Consider the following 19698-nt stretch of genomic DNA (forward strand, 5'->3'; position numbering starts at 1 on the left):
CTTACAGAATTAATAGCACAATAGATCAGGCTGTTAAATGTACAAAGTGCTGAGTAATAACAATAAATTTTTATAGATACCAGGTAACATTAAAGAAGCATATCAATTTAGTACAATTTATGTGACTTGATACATTTCTTTCTTCTGATCAATGGGCAATATTATTATCTTCTGGATGTCGTACTTATCCTTGTTCTAAGCATTCTTTTAGACTAGAATAAATAATTTAGTCTCTTTGAAATTGTAATTTTTTCTGTTCTTTAAGTCTGTTCTGAAAACTGATACCAAACCAGTTCTTTTCATTAGCATTGCAAATACTGAAACTACATATATCCATTTCAGCGCTTACCAAAGATGATGATGAAAGTATATACATACACATAAATATTTTAGTGTTTGTGTCTATAAATATAAAACCAGAGCAATAAAAGTGATTTGATTTCAGAATTTACACATGCATATTTCTTTCAAAATATTCACTTTGGGGACTATGTACTTTTTTCCAATGATGCTAGAGTCATTGTAATAGAATGTTAGTATTACAGAAGACTTTAAAGATTATTTGGGCTAATCTTCCCATTGTATATATGTGGAAGCTGAGAAGTGACCTATCCATAGTCATAGAGCTAATAAATAATTAGGATAAAAAATCCAATTCTTCCTATTCACAATCAAGCTTTTTCCCATTAAGATGTATTATAAAATCTTTTTTCAAGAGTCCTTTAAGGAAGTTTCCATATATTTCAACATGTATCTTACAGAATGCCTATGAACTTTGATCTGTATTCATATCTTTAAAATTAAATGCACACACATCATTTCTTGAGTTTGTTAACCAGAGCTTTCCAATCAAAATGGAAGCCACCATCTAAAAGGTTTATAAATGTGGCCAAGATCGTGATTTCTTCTGCCCTCATGTGGCCTAAGTACCCAAACTGGTCCCCTACAAGTGAGAAGCTTCATCCACTTACCTCTATCCCTTACAAATATCACCATTTGCTCTGTGTGTCATGACATGGAAAAGGTTGGGAAGCACTGTTTTAAACTAATTTTTATCATTGCTCTTTATCCTCACCCTAGCCTTTGTATATGTGAACCAGTAAAGTAAACTACATTGTTTTATCATTAGTCTAAGGCTACTGTAGGAATGTTAGAATACCTGATAATTGTTTTTGTTGCTTGGGCAAAAAGATACATTTTAGAGTTCATTTAGAAAGTATATTTTTAGGAAATCAAAAGTCAGTGGAGGGCCGGGTGCTGTGGCTCACGCCTGTAATCCTAGCTCTTGGGAGGCCGAGGCGGGCGGATTGCTCAAGGTCAGGAGTTCAAAACCAGCCTGAGCAAGAGCGAGACCCCGTCTCTACTATAAATAGAAAGAAATTAATTGGCCAACTGATATATATATAAAAAATTAGCCAGGCATGGTGGCGCATGCCTGTAGTCCCAGCTACCCGGGAGGCTGAGGCAGAAGGATCACTCGAGCCCAGGAGTTTGAGGTTGCTGTGAGCTAGGACGCCATGGCACTCACTCTAGCCTGGGCAACAAAGCGAGACTCTGTCTCAAAAAAAAAAAAAAAAAAAGTCAGTGGAGGAGAGGAGTTCCCTCTAAGGTAACTTCTAAGAACAATAAATAGATGAAAATCAATACAATTATTTTCACCACAGTGAGTGTTCTCTCCTCAATATTAAAACCACATGTATGTTATATATAGTTATAAATCACTTAGGGTAGTTGGCAAAAATGTAAGATGACCCCCACAATTCCTGTCCCTGGCATTCACACCTTTGCATAATCCTTGCCCCTTGAGGATGGACAGAACCTGTAACTTGCTTCTCACCAAAAGAGTATGGCCAAGGTGATGGAATGTCATTGCGTAGTTATGCTATGTAATATGGCAAAAGTGAAGAGATTTTGCAGATGTAATTAAGGCTCCTAATCAGTTGATTTTAAGTGAATCAAAAGGGACTGGTGGGCCTGACCTAATCAAGTGAGCCCTTAAAAGAGAGGGTGTAGAGTGAGAGAAGCAACAAATTCTTCCCTTCAGCTGCTGGATATGAGGAGCAAGCTGCCATAACTTCCCACATCCACACAACAATAAATTCTTCCAACAACCTGAGGGTGCTTAGAAGCAGATCCTTCCCTGGGTACACCTCCAAATAAGAAAACGACCCAGTTCACATCTTGATTGCAGACTTATAAGACCCTAACCAGAGAACCCAGAGCTATGACGGCCCACAGAAACTCTGAGATTACAAACATGTATTGTTTTAGGCTGCTGTTTGTAGTAATCTGTTACACAGCAACAGATGACTAATATACTACTAAAAAGCAGGGCTCAGGTTGAAGTGAGCTATGATGATGCCACTGCACTCTAGCCAGGGCAACAGAGCGAGACCCTATCTTAGAGAAGAAAAAAAAATAGGGCTCATGAAAGCATGAAGCAAGTGCCTCTGGATTTACAGCCCAATTCTTACCTGCACTTCCATGCTATTTGGCTCCTCCAACAAACGTAGCAGTTGTTTCTCTCGAGACAGCTGTTCCACAAGTCTCTCCTGGGCAGCCAGGCTCTGACTCAGTTCTTCAATTCTCCTAAAGCAAAGAAAGTAAGAACAACAGTTACAGTCATGATAATAATAATTTTTCAGCCCATGATCTAGTGCAGTAGGTTTTTACCATTTTAGGTCATTGAACTCCTTGATCTTTTCTTCAGAAAGCCATGTATTTTCTGGGCTAGCCCTCATATATACACAAGCAACTTTTTGCTTACATTTTCACCAGTTTCATGGACCTCCTGAAGCCTGTCCATGGATATACAGACCATAGGGATGTAACCCCTGGAATGAGGACCCAGAAGTTGTTTTTTTGGTTTTTGGTCTTGGCCTTTTTGTTTGTTTTTTGGTGGTGGTTATTGTTGTTCCATTCAAGAAACAGTTCTTGGATAACCATTGTGTGTACACAATGCACTCTACTAAGTACTGAGAGTATGAAATTGGAAAGAAACAATCTCTGTTGTGTAGAAACTTAAGTTCCTTTGGTGTGTGTGCTAGTGGTTTGGACAGTGAGGAGACTCAGCTACAGTCACGCACCACAAAATGACGTATTGGTCAACAATGGACCACATATACGACAGAGGTCCTAGAACATGATAATGGAGCTGAAAAATTCCTATCACATAATGATGTCCTGGCTGTTACAGTGTCATAGTACAATGAATTACTCATGTGTCTGTGGTGATGCTGGTATAAACAAACTTACTGTGCTGCCACCTGTATAAAAGTGTAGCACATATAATTATGTATGATACATAATATTTGATAATAAATAATTACGTTACTGGTTTATGTATTTACGATACAATTGTAAATTGTATTGTTTTAGAGTGTACTCCTTCTACTTATATATATTTTTTAAGTTTACTGTAAAAAAGCCTCTGGCAGGTCCTTCAAGAGGTATTCCAGAAGAAGGCATTATTACCATAGGAAATGACAACTCCATGTGTTATTGCCCCTAAAAACCTTCCACTGGGATAAGATATGAAGGGGGAAGATGGTAATACTGATGACCCTGACCCTATGTAGGCCTAGGTTAATGTGTGTCTTAGTTTTTAAGAAAAAACTTTTAAAAATTAAATTTAAAACATTTTAAAACAACAAAGTTTATAGAATAAGGACAGAAGAAAAAATATCTTTGTACAGCTGTTCAATGTGTGCTTTAAGCTAGGTATTATTACAAAAGAGTCAAAAGTTTAAAAACTTTAAAAGTTTACAGAGTAAAAAAAGCTACAGTAAGCTAAGTTTAATGTATTATTGACAAAAGAAATAATGTTTTATAAATTTAATGTAGCCTAAGTGTACAGTGTTTATAAAGTCTGCAATATTGTACAATAATGTCCTACACCTTCACATTACTCAACACTCGCTCACTGACTAACCCACAGCAACTTCTGATTCTACAAACTCCATTCACGGCAAGTGCCTTACATAGGTGTCCTCTTTTTTTAATCTTTTAAAAATTTTTACTATACCTTTTCTATTTTTAAATAAGTTTAGATGCACAAATAGCTACCATTGTATTACAGTTGCCTACGGTATTCAGTACAGTAATACGCTATACATGTTTGTAGCCTAGGAGCTATACAGCCTAGATGTGCAATGAGCTATATACCATGTAGGTTTATGTAAGTACACTCTGATGTTCACATAACCATTAAATCACTTAATGACATAAGGAGCACACAACCTAAATCCCTGGCATATGCAGTTTACAGTAGGGTTTGCTCTCCTATGAGAATCTAATGCTTTTGCTCATTTGACAGGAGGTGGAGCTCAGGTGGTGATGTGAGCTATGAGAAGCAGCTATAAATACAGACAAAGCTTCCCTGGCTTGCCTGCCACTCACCTCCTGCTGTGTAGCCTGGTTTCTAACAGGCCACAGGTCGGTGCTAGTCTGTGGCCCAGGGGGTTTCGGACTGCAGTACTATGGGAAGTTGTAGGAAGAAAGACAAAGAAGTGATTCGTTTGACTCGGAAGTGTCTGGGAAAGCTCAGGAGAAAATATTTTGAATACTGGGTTTATTTCCAGGCTCAGAGGGAGGAGAATGAACAAAAGGAAAAAGGCATAAAGATACAGCGTACACTTGGGGAAGAGTCAATGGAACGAAGGCTAGGGGGAAGAGGCAATGGCTGGGAAGAAACTGGAAACTCTGTCTAGGATTAAATTGTAAAAGACTGTGCATGCTGTGCTGAAGTATACAAAGCACAAGTTCAAATCCGCAGCTATTGATCATCTACTATGTGAAGGCACGCGTTGCTGTTTCTGTGTGTCTTACAGTACTAGAGATACCTGCCAGGCCCTTGAACATGTGCTGGGTACTAGATGAAACGTTTCCAATTGTGATGATCATTCCTGTGTCAGTATATAAGATAATAATAGCACCTTGGGGGGAAACTAGTTTGGCAGAAAGTTGAGGAACACCAGAAAGTCAAGTAGAAATCTCAGAGACAAATTATAAATTCATTTAGGGTATGAGAATCAGCTAGGGATGGAAGACACGAAAGAACTTAAAAGCGTTATACAAATGTAAGCTGTGCTGATGATGCTGACAAAGCATATGGACTCTGTATGAAATTGCCCATGGTATCTACACTAGGACATCTCTACTTTTCTCAAGCTGCAAACCTTGTGCATCCCTTTGGCTTTTAGTCTCTACAGATGATCTATTCTCCAAAGTTGCTCAAGATCATTTGGTATGAACTACCTCGATTTATTTGTCAGATGTACATGTGTGTTTCTTGGGTTTTGTTTTGTTTTTTAGTTTAATAGATATTTACTATGATACGGAGACAAGACAGAGTCTCTAGGAATCTAGGAGGGAGGATCTAAAAGTAAGTACAGCACCGCACTGGGAGTTGTGGAGTATGGATATAAAACAAAGCAACAATACAGAGACTTGATTCTGCTGTCACAAAAAGCCATCAAAGAAGTCATGGTTGATGCCTTAGTGAGGTTTGAAGAATGAACAGGAGTTCACCAAAAAAGGAAGACTTTGCAGATGTTTCCCACAGAAGGAAGAGTACGGGCAAAATTCTGGAGACCTTACATGGCTTCATGTGCTTTTGGAGGCAGCGTGAATTTAGGTTCGGATTTCAGCAATGCCTGAAACCATGTTATATATACAACACCGCAAATGCCAGTTTCTTCATCAATAAAATATAGTAATTCCCACCTCCTGGGGTTGATAAACAAGAATGTAAGGTACTCAGCTCGGTTGTATATTAAGAGTTCAGCAAACCTTAGCCATCATTACCATTACTAATCTGGCATGAGTGAAGCGTTTGGAGTTGTGTGGGGGACACACCTGGGAGAAATCAGAGGTTACATCATAAGAGGCTCAATGGCCACGTGAGGGAGTGTCAATCTTATCTCCTGAAAGTATCAGAAAGCTTTTCAAATGGTTCTGCAGTGACATGATCAAATTTGGGTCCCAGAAAGAAGCATTGATTATACACGTGTCTTTTGCTTATTCAGTCATAAGCTCAAGGCTTTTTATGCCACCATAGTATTATGTACCTAAGAGGCTAAATTATTTGCCAATTTGATATTGCTGAATTCTCTACTTCAAAACTGCTTTGAATTGTTAGATTGAGATTGAATGAGAGGGGCAGGACTGGAAGTAGAGCATTTAGGAAGTTGCTGCAGTAACCCAGATGGTAGATAGTGGTGACTTCAACAACTGTCCAGTTACCTTCAGGACAAAAATGTAAGTTCCTTACTTAATGTACTGAGCTGGCTCAAGCACAGTGGCACATGTGCCCATAGTCCCAGCTACTTGGGAGGCTGAGGAAGAAGGATTGCTTGAGCCCAGGAGTTTCAATCCAGCCTAGGCAACACAGTGAGACCCTGTTAAACAAACCAACCAGGTGCAGTGGCTCCTGCCTGTAATCCCAGTACTTTGGGAGGCCAAGATATGAGGATCACTTGAGGCCAGGAGTTGAAGACCAGCCTGGGCAACATAGTGAGACCTCATGTCTACAAAAAATTTAAAAATTAGCCAGGTATAGTGGTGTGTACCTGTAGTCCCAGCTACTTGGGAGGCTGAGGCAGGAGGATTGTTTGAACCTAGGAGTTCAAAGTTGCAGTGAGCTATAATCGTGCCACTGCACTCCAGCCTGGGTGACACAGTGAGACCCTGTCTCAAAAAATAAAATTAAATAAATAATAATTAATTAATAATATACAAAGCTGGCACAACCAGACCCCTATTCCCAAGACAGCTTGCCTCTCATCTTCCCCAGACCTTGTGCTCTAGTTATATACAACTATTTGTTGTTCTTGAAATATTCCCTTCCCTGTGTCTTCCCTCCATGGTTTCTCCTTCTGTACAGAACATTTCCTTTCTCCACTTCCTTTCTACCCCATTTCTTCCAACTTCTGTTCATTCTTCAAAATTCAGATCAGATTTCACCTCATCCAAGAAACTTTGAATGGCACTGTCTCAGTCCATTTAGGCTGCTGTAACAAAATGCCATAAACTGAGTAGCTTATAAACCACAGAATTTATTTCTCACAGCTCTAGAGGCTGGGGAGTCCAAGATCAAGGCACTGACAGATTGGATGTCTGGGGAAGGCCCATCTCTGGTGCATAAAGATGCTTTCTTGATGTAGCTTCATGTGGTAGAACTGGCTAACTAGCTCTCTCGGGTCTCTTTTGGGTTTTTTTCCTTTTTAATAAGTTTTATTTTATTTATTTTTCTATTTTTAAGTTTTAAGTTTTTTTTTTTTTTTTCTTTTGAGACAGAGTCTCACTCTATCACCCTGGCTAGAGTGCAGACTTTATAAGAAATTTGTTTTTTGTTTTTCTCTCTAGAGCTCTTAGGACTTTTCTATCAATGGAGCTGTAAAACGTGCCTAGATATGAATGGTTTTGTCTTTTGTTTGTTTTCCTTCAACCTGTTTGGTGGGACCTTCTGATATGAAGAGTAGCATATTCCTTCTGCCCTGATACATTTTCTTCTGCATGGGGGAGAGAGAATTTCTTCCCCCGACCCTTATTGTTCATTCTATTCAACTTGAATTCCTATTATCTGGATTGGAAATGATGGATATATCTTTCATATTATTTGATATTTCTTTCCATATATTTGGCTTTTTGCGTTGCATTTGGGAGTAATCCTCAATTTGAGGGGGTCTCTTTTATAAGGGCACTAATCCCAACCATGAGGGCTCTGCCTTCATGATGTAATCACCTCCCAAAGGCCCCACCACCTTGGGGGTTAAGATTTTAATATATGAATTGGAGTGAGAGGGACACAAATATTCAGACCACACCAGGCCCCTTGCCCTTTTAGTCTGGAATAGATGACCATACAATATGTTGCCAGAACATCCCATACTACTTCCATCAGAGAACTTATTAAAATCATATAACATGTTTCTTGGTGACTCAGGTCTTTCAACTGAGTCTTTCATTTCTGTAACCCTAGTCCTTAGCCCCATATCTGGCATGTAACAGGCACTCAATACATGTTTGTTGAATAAGTGAATTTATGTCTCTTGCTTGCCACCATTTGATCATTTCATTATTCGTTGTTGTTTTTTGTTTTTTTTTTGGAGGTGGACAGAGACAGAGTCTTGCTATGTTGCCCAAGCTGGTCTCTAACTCCTGGCCACAAGTGATCCTCCCATGTTGGCCTCCCAAAGTGCTGGGATTACAAGTGTGAGCTACCACACCTGGCGTGGAGTAAGTATTCTTAGCGATACCATTAAAGTGACCCTGAAAGAACACCTTTGGATGTGGGGCTATAAAGCCTTGAAAATGGTGAAGGTTCCACTGTGAGTCCTTCTAAGGGAACACTGTAGCTGCTGTATGCTCTCATAGTCTCCAGAATGGGCAGAAAACAAGTGACAAGAGCACCAAAGGCACGTACTTGTCCCTCTGGGCCAGGGCCTCAGTGTATTGGTCAGGCTTGACCTGGTCTCCTGGTGCATCTTTTCTGTCCTTGGTGACTCCCTTCAGTTTCTCTGAGAGCTCCAGGTTACATTCCTTCTCTGCTTCCACCAGAGCTGCCATCCGCGCAGCTTCATTCCTTGCTAGCCTGGATTCCTGAAAGAAAAAAAATTGAAAACTGAGAGGCTGCAAAATCCCTACCTGGGTTAGGAGCCCCAAGACACAGTCATTTGATGAATTTGGGAGGAAAGTAGATGGGGAAAGGGTGAATGCCAGAAGGCAAGGCAGTAGAAAAAGAGGTAAAAGAGGACCCCTTAGCCATGTGCTTTTGGAACTGCTGCTCACCTCCTGCAGAAGCTGGATCTTATTCTCCAAGAGCTCATAAACATGCTCCGTCTCCTGCTGTCGCTCCTCAAACTGGCGCCGGAGCTCGGCTTCATTATGGCTGTTGGGATTCTCCACATCAGCCCTACAACCGCAGAGCATTGGCCAGTCAGAGGCAGACAAATGATTTAGCAACTGGCCCCACTAAGCTTGTTCTAGTAATTCTCAGTCACACTGATAAGAAAAATGAAGCATTTTTCCCCTCTCTAGTTTTCTGTGGAAATGATCTCTTCACCCTTTTCAGGTAATCTCTCAGGAACTCTAATTTCCTGTTGCTTGTCAAGCAGCATATACCTGACCCCCTAAAGGCTTCATTACTGCTATAGCTTCAAGAGGAGGAACTTTCATTTGGAAGGCAGGTAGTCATCACATGGTTCAGAACTCAGCATTCATATTTGCTGTCAGCTGTCCCAGGACTCTTCCATTTAAGCTACTTTCCTAGAGGGCTTTGCTAGTTCCCTATCTTGCTCTTTGACTCTAAAGTGTTCTTTCCATTTAGGCTGCTGGGACAGGGTATCCATTTGGACAGCCACAGAAATGTTCTCTTCATTTACAGCCAGTAATCCATAAGGGACTATCCTAAGTCAGGGCCACCTATCCAGAGTTCCACCCAGTTTCCCCATTGTCCCATGCAGAAAGCAGACATTCAGTCTATGGACGTTTGCGGTTTTGGCTAAGCTTTGCATCTCTGATATCCCCAGGATTGAATGTCCAGGCACTAGCATGAAGTGGGTAAGGTATCACCAGTTTATTTATAGCAAACAACAGCTGCCCTTAGATGTCTGAGGATTAGAAATTTTGGGCCAGTATCAGGTGCTAAATAATCTTAATTCTGGTTTCATTTTATTTCTATTTTAAGCCATTCGTTGAGGACCAGGAGCCATCTTCATGTTCTCAGGGCAGAGAACAATATCAAACCTTTATAGGTTCACAGAGTACTAAGACCAGTGGTACTTCCATATTTGACTCAGGAAGTTGTGTCCATGGAGACCAAGTGGATCTTACCTAAAGACTACAGGATTCCTTGGTTGGTAGTGGACACTACTCAGCACTGTCCCAGAGGCTGTATTTACCTGAGCTCCCTTGTCATCATATAGCGTTTTAGGGGATATGGGGATCTTGGTTGTAAAAGAGACAAAAGTCAAGGTAATAACCCAAGACCCTGAAGTCAGCAGACCTCAGGAATCATCAACTTGTACTCTGACTCCGTATTCGACTCCATATTCCTTGATAAATGCACTAGACAACCCTAACTACAATCTCTAGAGAATGGGAGTTATACATTTTCTGAGTGACTCAGCCAAGAATGCCTGAATTAAGAAGCTACAGCTTTTGTAATGTCAGAAGACCCTTGAACTTCATGCCAGAAGTTCATGGGATGTGGGCTCTGCCACTGTTTTGAGAAGACTTAAACTGTGCCTTGGTTTTCTCATTTCTCAAAATAATGTCACCTAATTCAAAGTTAAGATGACATAAAAATTTTTTTGAAAAGCATTACACAAATCTCAAAATTTATTACTAAATTGTTACTATAATCTTTTCTAAAATCTAAAAGCTCTCTTAATGCTTTAGTAAGTATTAATAATACCAGCACATTGTGTATAATTGAATTTGGTTTTGAGTATTCTGGTCTTGCTAGATTATTATCCCAACTATCAAGAAATACTGTAGACATAAGGAATGCCAAATCAGATTGAATGTATACTGATCCCAGGATACAATCTGAAAATATTTTTAACAATTTTAATAATACTTGTCACTTGACATTAAGTTTTTAAAAACCGTAAATTATAAAAGTAACTGTGTTAACAACATAAAAGTATATAAAGAAAAAAAAATCAAGTCTGTTCCCCATCATAAACTCTGATCTCACTCCCCCAGTACAAACCATGTTAAGGAGTTTGGTGTGTAACCCTCCAGTTTTTTCTATGCATAATCAAACAAACATACGTACACACAGAGAGAACTGTTTGTCTTTAATCAAAGAGGCTTATCACTCAGCACTTTTTCCCCTCACTTAATCAAGGACTTTGCACCAGGACAGTAATATAGAGCTAACTCATTCTTTTCAATAACTGCACAATAATCCACAGTATGGATATACTAAAATTTCTTCAACCATTGCCCTATCGACGGATAGCTGTTTCTAGTTTTTTGCCATTACAAGCAATGATGCAATAATTTATTCCTTCACTATAGTGCTTTTATTTATGAGGAATAGATTCCTTCTAGGGATTATTTGATCAAAGGAAATGCTTTTTTTTTTTTTTTTTTACTTTAATAGGTAGCACCACCTACCAAAAATGTCACAATTCACACTCTCACCAGTAGTGTATAAGAGTGCCGGTTTTCCCCAAACATTATGTCAGCCCTTGATGTTATTGGTAGACTGATTGATAATCTCTGATAAAACTTATTGGCATTTGTCTCTTTCTATTAAAAATAGAAGTATTAATTGTTTCCTGCTTAGTGGATTGCTATTTAATAGTAAGTTTATAATCTTAGGTCTGGTAAATCTACCAGTCTATGGCAAGGTCCATCTGGCCTAGTAACAAAAAGCCCAAGGGAAAGAAAGCACATGAAAACCTATTCCCTCAGTTCCTGAATCTGACACAGCATCAAATGCCAGAGATAAGGGAATTTGGTTCCAAATCTATGGCTTTCAGATAGATGAGCCAGAATGTGCAAAGGCCCAGAGCTCATCCCATCCCAACAACAGCTCACCATGTTTTATCCAGATGCTGTTTCTTGTCCTGGAGTTCTCGTTTCAGGCTCTCCACTTCAACCTTCAGCTCGATGTTCTGAAAAGCACACAGGCATCAGTCGTCATTAACTGCCACAGACCCTCCATCCTGAAACTAGATTCCTTTTTGAATCTTGCCTGGGTCGACAGCCTGTCATCTCATCTCAGCCCCTTCATGACCCCTGGCATAAATGGGGCTTCAGATGGATCAGCAACCCAGCCAGGGACAAATGAACTGTGCCACTTGAGGATTTCCCCAGAGCTACGTACCTATTCTCCCAAGCTACTCATCGCTGCCCTGGATCATCAACACTGTTCATTCTCCAAAGCAATGGAGGACACAGTATATATTAGAGCAAACTTTTCTTACTAATACAGGTCTGTCCCTGAAAACCAAATTGCTGTATATGAAATTATATTTTTAAATACCTGGGGATTTAATTATTAAAGAAATTTGGTTGTGAACATTTTTGAAAACAATAATTTGCTTTTATCATAAAATTGGACTTGTATAAATTAAGCTTGCTTACAGTATGAGAGAACTCTGATGATAAATCTATAAAGGGAACAATTCATTTTTACTGAGGTGAGGCAGCAAAAAGATTTTAGCAGAAAGAAAAAGGAAATAAAAACATTCCAAATGCATTCCTGTGCCATTCCAAAGGCACAGGTCAAGTGGCCTGGTGTATGGTAAGGAGTATATTAATAGAAAATAGTTTGCAACTAGTTTGTGAAAACCATGCTAAGAAAACAGGATAGTAATCAGTAGAGGCCAAAGATTCATCAAGGAGCTTTAAGCAAAGTACCATCATGATCAGGTCTCTGTTGAAGAAGGAATTTATGGTAGATGTGAAGAAGATGGGCGAGTCAGGAGGCAACTGACCAGAATAGGGATGGGACTGTCTGAGGACAAAGAGGTACAGGGAGAAAGACTTAAGGCATTTCAGGGCTTGCTGACTTGTGAGATTCAGATTAGATTGGAAGGAGGAGCAAAGACGCTGAAATTTCTAGCATGGGGATAGGGATGCATTCTATTAACTAAAACAGGGGCAGGTTTTGGGGGGATCCTAAGGAGGAGTCTGTCAATGTTAGTTGAGGGATTACTTTATTTCAGCTTAGAGCTGAGTGTACAAAGAGGAATTAGTCCCTTCCTGATGAAGTCTATAACATAGTATTAAGAAAAAAGAATATTAACTAAAAAAGTAAAGCCATTAAAACAAAGTTTGACAAAATGATCGAAGGTACAGTGGCTGAAGTATGAAAAACAGTATTGTGGGAACTAGAACAGTAGGAAGGATTTTCCTCTACAATCACAACAAAACCACCACCAATACTCAGATTTCTAGGAGTTCAGGCCAACACACTATACTAGGGTATTGCCTGCTGTACTTGTAAAGGCATTTCATAACCCACATTTCCATGCAGGGTGGTTGAAGCAAGAATACTAATTGGAAAAAGTAGAAACCTGGTTTAGATATTTAAGAGTTACTTAGAATTAAAGACTTGGAAGACAGTTGGACTCAAGGTATTTTAGATCATACCGCTAGTAAGTTTCCAGTTGACACATTGAAAGGAATGTTTGTTCCTCTCCTAAGGCAACAGTAGGTACTTTTGACTCAGGATAGAACATAGGTTGAGGTCAGATGAGTTTAGAATATCTTAATTTCTTCAGGGCTTACATTATAGCATTTAAGAAGAAAATGACAAACCTGTCTTTTTAGGATTTCCTTTAAAGATATTATTTTATGAACACTAAATAGGGTTACTAGATTTAACAAATGAAAATATAAGAATACCTATTCAATTTAAATTTCAGATAACTAAAAATAATTTATTTTATTATAAGTATGTAATTTGGGACATACTTCTGCAATATTTAGGACATACTTATACTAAAACATTATATGTTGTTTATCTAAAATTCAAATTGAATCAAGCATCCTGTATTTTATCTGGCAATGCTAATACCAAAAGATTAACAAATGGCAACAAAGCATATTTCAATATTATATGAGGAAAAGACCCAAGCTCCCTATATCAATTCCACGGCCTGGAACTCTGAGAACTATACATCTGCTCTAACCAATCAATCAGTGAAACAAGATTTAATGAGTAGTTGCTATGTCCCCAGGTTTGTGCTCAATACTAAGAGGAATACAAATGTTATTAATATCATAAGAAATGGTCCCTAAGCTAGAGACTCTTCATAGAGGTGAAGTGATTCATTCTATCATATAGGAAATACAAAGATAGAGCAGCTTCCTCATCTGTAATATGGAAATAATTGCACCTTCCTCATTCTACCTTAGAGGGTTGTAAGGCATAAATAAATTAATACATGTGAAGGACTTAGAATAGTATTTCAAACATATATATATTATAATTATATTATTATCAACATCAACACCACCAGCAGCATTATCATCCAGGGACAAGCAGTTTGTTTTCCATGAGATCATAATATTTCACATGGATTCAGTACTCAGAATATGATGTTAAGGAAGAGGACTCCTAACTTTATTATTTCTGCCACCAACTGATTCAGTTGTGTGACCTTGGGTAAAATTCTGCTAAGGGTTCTCCACCTGAAAAATGACAAAGAAGGGGTAAAAAGTGACTTAAATTTCATATGAAAGAAAATGTTACCTATCATTATAAAGCATTTTCAATGATATTATTTTTGCCAGGTGAACCTATTAAATCAAAAAAGTCTAGACACTTGCTAAATCACCTCAGATAAGCCAAAAAAGCTTGAGCAGATTAAAAAAAAAAAAAAAAAAAACCACCTCATGTCTGAAAACACATGAGGTCTGCAGTGACTGGAACTACAAAAGTGACTGTGGCTAGTTCTAAGTCTCATGATGTGACATGGAAAGTCTCTTATCTGGCATAAAGAGAAGGAAGTCCTCTGAAAAGGCCCTTACTACCATTTTTGCATGAGACATCCTTGAATGTTTAAGTAAAAACAAACAACAGGGAATGTGGGATGTAGTAAAAGCGTGAAGAGAACCAATCTAAAGCCAGAAGGAATTAGGTTCAAATCCTGGTTCTATCACTTACCTGCTAAGTGACTTTGGGCAGGTTAACTAATCACTCTGAACCTCAGGTTTCTCATAGGTATAGTATGGTTGCTTTCTTTCTTAATGAAGATAGTAACAACTATTTCACAGGAGATTATGTGAAGATTAAATGAGATAATGTGCACAATAACATAGAACACTGCCTGGAACACAGCTGTTCAACAACTTTGTTTACTTTCCCTTGGTGTCCATGATAACTAGTGTCAACCAACCTCAGCCTCACCAGGAACAACATTTAAATCTAAAGGGAAGAAAAATGGAGTATGTAAATTATGTACATTCTATCTGCTCTAAATCCTAGATAAGAAAATGAAGTCAGTACTTGGCCAAAGATTCACAGATTTGAAAGACCTTAGCATTTATCTGTTCCAGGTCTTTCATTTTAAAGATAAGGAAATTGGAACCCAGAAGAGTTGCCTTCAAGGTAAAAGCAGTAACTGAAACCAGCACTCTACTTTTGCTTCAGCATTTCTCCCAGAAAGACCAGCTCAGAAAACATTGCTCAGTTTTGCCTGATTTAGTAGAACGTGGTAAGTTACAGAATTAAAGAACATGCTGCATTGCCTTAGTCTTGAGAGAATATGTGGAGGCAGTAAGTATAGGGGTCAAGAGCATAGGCCCTGCAGGTGAGAAGGGGGCTTGGCAAGTCACCTGTCCTCTCTAAAAGCCTCAATCTCCTCATCTATCAAGAGAATTGTAAAATGATACCAATCTCTTGTGGATGTTAAGGAGATTAAATGAGGCACAAAAAAAGCACATTGCACAGTATCTGGCATACAGTAAGCATTCAAACATTTTAGCTATTATTAATTATAAAAACACAACAGGCCAGGCCGGGCGCGGTGGCTCACGCCTGTAATCCTAGCTCTTGGGAGGCCGAGGCGGGCGGATTGCTCAAGGTCAGGAGTTCAAAAACCAGCCTGAGCAAGAGCGAGACCCCGTCTCTACTATAAATAGAAAGAAATTAATTGGCCAACTGATATATATATATAAAAAATTAGCCGGGCATGGTGGCTCATGCCTGTAGTCCCAGCTACTCGGGAGGCTGAGGCAGAAGGATCGCTCGAGCCCAGGAGTTTGAGGTTGCTGTGAGCTAGGCTGATGCCACGGCACTCACTCTAGCCTGGACAACAAAGCGAGACTCTGTCTCAAAAAAAAAAAAAAAAACAAAAAAAAAAAACAGGCCAGGTGCAGTGGCTCACATGTATAGTCCCAGAAGTTTGGGAGTGTGGGGTGGGAAGATCACTTCAGGCCAGGAGTTCAAGACCAGCCTGGGCAACATTACAAGACCCTGTCTCTTACAAAAATTAAAAATAAAAAAAAAAAAATAGCCAGCCATGGTGGCTTGCACCTGTAGTCTCAGCTACCCAGTAGGCTGAGGCAGGAGAATTATTTAGCTTGAGCCCAGGAGTTTAAGGTTGCAGTGAGCTATAATTGTGCCACTGCATTCCAGCCTGGGTGACAGAGCAAGATCCTATCTCTAAAAAAAGGAAAAAAGAGAGCAAAAATGACAACAACAACAACAACAATTTACCCTTTCTGACTAGGATGCCTGAAGTTCTCAGGCAAAATACTATATTGAACTAATATTATGTCATAGAAAGGAAAGAAAATTATTACACTAAAGGTGTGCTATCCTAGTCACTTGCACACAAATACACACCCAATCTGAACCTTTTCACTTGAGCGTTGTCCTTTTGAGATAAGTAGAAAAAGGGAAATGAAAAAAAAAAGTGAAAGAATAAAAACAGGAAAGACAAAAACTAGAATGCCTTCTCCAGGCTTTAGCATTATGTTTATTCAACAGATAATAAGGTTTATGAGTTTCACACAGAATTGCTAAAATGGCTTTCTCTCTACAAGATTAGATTCTAAATTTTATGATCAATTAATCTAGTGGATCAAAGAAATTTAATTTCACAGGTGCTACAAAATCCTACCACATGAAAATGCAAGTACAAATCAATTCACAGCAAAGTCTACTCCTTTTGCAACTACTTTCTATAGAAAAATCACTGCAGAGCTTATCACATTTTTCCATTCTCCATTAGTAAATATGCATATGTAAGTTGCTAAATTCTAAGTATAGCTTAGGTGGTTCCCAAATTAACTGCATTTGCTCATTTTATCACCAGATCTCCTCAGCTCTTCCTCTAGATATCTAAGGAAATTTATGTACTTAAGAAAGGGGAGCTGGGGACGGAAGCACCCCTCTTTCTTTATGTCTCCAAAGGAGAGTTCATCCACCTAACTCAAGGTAAAGTTTCAATGATGAAGCTGAAATTAAATAAGAAACACAGTAAACTTTTACTATAAAGTGAGTACCTAGAACTAGAGGACAGGGCTAACAAGTTTATAGATGAACTGTGTTTAATCAGACTTCCTCTGTGTCCACAGCTTGTTTGGTTTCAGGAAACATCACTTGACCAGAGTCTTAACAGCAATCCATGTTAAACATGGGATTCTACTGAAATGATTTCCACCCTGGTGTTTACTGAAAAGTTCAAATAAGATAGGGTTAAAAGTTGGTGGGGCACATTAGTGGCTAATGCCTTTAATCTCTGCACTTTAGGAGGCTGAGGTGAAAGGATTGAGGCTAGAAGCTTGAGACTGTATCTCTATAAAAAATAAAAAAATTAGCTAGGTGTGATTGTGCATCCCTGTGATCCCACATACTCAGGAGGCTGAGATGGTAAGGTTGCTTGAGCCCAGGAGTTCAAGGCTGCAGTGAGCTGTGATCACACCACTGCTCTCCAGCCTGGGCAATACAGTGAGACCCTGTCTCTTACAAAAAGCAATCAGCAGTAACCAATTACCTGACTCCTTTCCAAACCTTCAATTTTTACCCTATAAATTGATAAATTGCTCATTGCTCATGTAATCCACAGTGTGGCTATCTCTTTTAAAAATAAGATTTTCAAAATTTGGCCCTAAATAATTGATTGCACAGTGAATCCTAAAAAACTACCTTTTAGAAAAACAAAGAGAAATGGCTTTGCCTGGTCAATTAAAAAAGTCTTAATCCAAAATGAATCAATCCTTTCACCATTGGATGTTGACTATTACCCATTACATTAACTAAGTCAATAGTTTGCACACTGTCTCCTGCATAATACTAATATTCTGTGAGACATCTCTGGGAATAGGAAAGGGAGGAGTGTTAACAAGTCTGCTCTCTTTCACAGGCCTGGTCCTCCACACTTAACCATTGTCTTAGTGTTAGAAGGACTTTAAAGGTCCTGTGGGGAGTAATGAAGATATCTAATATGTATTTCTTATACTTAGTGTGTTTGCAATCCAGTTGAGGAGATAAGAGCATAATTCCAAGGCTTGGATTTAAAATGCTAAAGGCAGGCCGGGCGCTGTGGCTCACGCCTGTAATCCTAGCTCTTGGGAGGCCGAGGCGGGCGGATTGCTCAAGGTCAGGAGTTCAAAACCAGCCTGAGCAAGAGCGAGACCCCGTCTCTACTATAAATAGAAAGAAATTAATTGGCCAACTGATATATATATAAAAAATTAGCCGGGCATAGTGGCGCATGCCTGTAGTCCCAGCTACTCGGGAGGCTGAGGCAGAAGGATCACTGGAGCCCAGGAGTTTGAGGTTGCTGTGAGCTAGGCTGACGCCATGGCACTCACTCTAGCCTGGACAACAAAGCGAGACTCTGTCTCAAAAAAAAAAAAAAATAAATAAAATAAATAAATAAAATAAAATAAAATGCTAAAGGTGATGTTTGGTGGGAAGCTCAGGTATGGCTGGAGTTGCCAGGTAAGGCTTAATGGGTAAGTAAGATATAGAGGGTTGGAGAAGGTCAGGATAGATAAGGAAATATGGTATTAAGATAAAAATTGCTATCAACCCAAATGTGTAAGTACCATTCAGTAGCACACTTATTTCAAGCATAAATATTGGATACAGCAAAGTTCTAGAACAATTTTTAAAATTTCATCCATCAACAGATGAATGGATAAACAAAATGGGGTATATCTATACAACAGAATATTATTTAGCCATAGAAAGGAATAATACATGCCACAACATGGGTGAATCTTGAGAACATTATGATAAATGAAAGAAGTCAGTCACAAAGAACTACATATTATATCATTCCATTTATATGAAATGTCTAGAATTAGCAAATCCACAGAGGAAAAAAATGTATATTGGCTGGGTGGGGAGGGGAGGGATAGGGAAATTGGAGAGTGATGATTGAGGGGTCAGAGTTGCTTTTTGGAATGATAAAATGTTCTAAGTCGATGGTGGCACAACCCTGTAAATATACTAAAACATTGGTGTGTACACTGTACACTTTAAATGGGTGAGTTGTAATGGTATGTGAATTATGTCTCAATAAAATTGTTTTTAAAATGTTTCAAAAAGCCCTAGGAAGTCTGAATAGTTATATTTCAATGATGATAATTATCACATATGTGCTTAGAACAGTGTCTGACACATAGGAATATTATTATTGTATCTGAACTACAGAACAAAACTATACAATGTCTTGAAGCTTCTCTAACAGATGATTTATCAGTGGATATTTCAAAAATCTCTTTCCAATCTTGCCCCTCCTCTTCAGCTCCCCTAGTTATCACCCCATGAGGCATGCCTCCCTCCTCACCAGGATCAGCGCACATAAATAGTCTCCTATCTGTTCTCCACAACATCAGTCCCTCCACCATTTACATTCTCCCTAAAGCACAGCTCTGGTTATTTCATTCCCTTTATCCAAAACTCTTTTAATGATTTTTAACTGCACAATAATTAAATTGTACGCAGCTGAGCCTGATAATAGAGTCCATTCAAAATTTGACCTCACTCTACCTACCTGGCTTTACCTCCCATTATCATCTCCCAGCCTAACTGGATTTTCCAAACATGCCATATACACTCTTGGTGCCACATCATTGTTCTCCCTACGCTTCACTGTTACGTGCCATGTCCCTTGTGAAGCCTTTATGTCCCCCAATTAAAAGTAATTTCTCATGACTTTGATATTACGAGTTTCCATATTATCATTCTTTTTGTCGACATGGACATACGTATCA

The 19698-nt window shown here is 38.9% G+C and overlaps 1 protein-coding gene across 11 annotated transcripts in view; it reads right to left on the minus strand.

Annotated features, from left to right (window-relative positions):
* The window catches only part of PDE4DIP (phosphodiesterase 4D interacting protein), a 206049-nt gene that overhangs the window by 96054 nt on the left and 90297 nt on the right, over positions 1 to 19698 (minus strand). For all 11 annotated transcript variants that reach the window (XM_076000037.1, XM_076000028.1, XM_076000029.1 and 8 more), the window contains 4 exons: positions 11554 to 11630; positions 8791 to 8914; positions 8426 to 8601; positions 2475 to 2589 (listed from right to left, as the gene is read on the minus strand). In XM_076000037.1, the coding sequence (XP_075856152.1) occupies positions 2475 to 2589; positions 8426 to 8601; positions 8791 to 8914; positions 11554 to 11630 (492 nt within the window). Of the gene's footprint in view, positions 1 to 2474; positions 2590 to 8425; positions 8602 to 8790; positions 8915 to 11553; positions 11631 to 19698 lie in introns of those variants that run through there.

The sequence above is a fragment of the Microcebus murinus genome, chromosome 2 (genome assembly GCF_040939455.1).
Source record: "Microcebus murinus isolate Inina chromosome 2, M.murinus_Inina_mat1.0, whole genome shotgun sequence".
NCBI lineage: Eukaryota > Metazoa > Chordata > Mammalia > Primates > Cheirogaleidae > Microcebus > Microcebus murinus.